The sequence below is a fragment of the Penaeus monodon genome, chromosome 15 (genome assembly GCF_015228065.2).
Source record: "Penaeus monodon isolate SGIC_2016 chromosome 15, NSTDA_Pmon_1, whole genome shotgun sequence".
NCBI classification, from domain to species: domain Eukaryota; kingdom Metazoa; phylum Arthropoda; class Malacostraca; order Decapoda; family Penaeidae; genus Penaeus; species Penaeus monodon.
In genome coordinates this window covers 33,442,818-33,443,020 of record NC_051400.1, presented here as the reverse complement: position 1 = coordinate 33,443,020, position 203 = coordinate 33,442,818, and the positions used below count along the sequence as shown (strand labels likewise).

Genomic DNA, 203 nt, shown 5'->3' with positions numbered 1-203 from the left:
ATTTGTGTGATAAACTTCTGATATGAATATTTTAAAAAGGTTTGGAGTGGTGACAACTTGTCGCTGTTGGGTGTTCTTCAAGGCCATCGAAGAGGACTCTGGTGTTGCGAATTCTCCCCTTCAGATGAAATTTTGGCCACAGCCTCAGCAGATGCCACTATTAAGCTTTGGACCTTGAGTGATTTCAACAATGTTGCTGTAAG

At 41.9% G+C, this 203-nt stretch overlaps 1 protein-coding gene across 1 annotated transcript in view; it reads left to right on the top strand.

Annotated features, from left to right (window-relative positions):
• Positions 1 to 203, top strand: part of LOC119581972 (transducin beta-like protein 3) — a gene marked incomplete at its 3' end in the record, with an annotated part of 10,834 nt that overhangs the window by 9,220 nt on the left and 1,411 nt on the right. Inside the window, 1 exon segment of the mRNA XM_037930156.1 lies at positions 40 to 198. Coding sequence (XP_037786084.1) covers positions 40 to 198 — 159 coding nt within the window.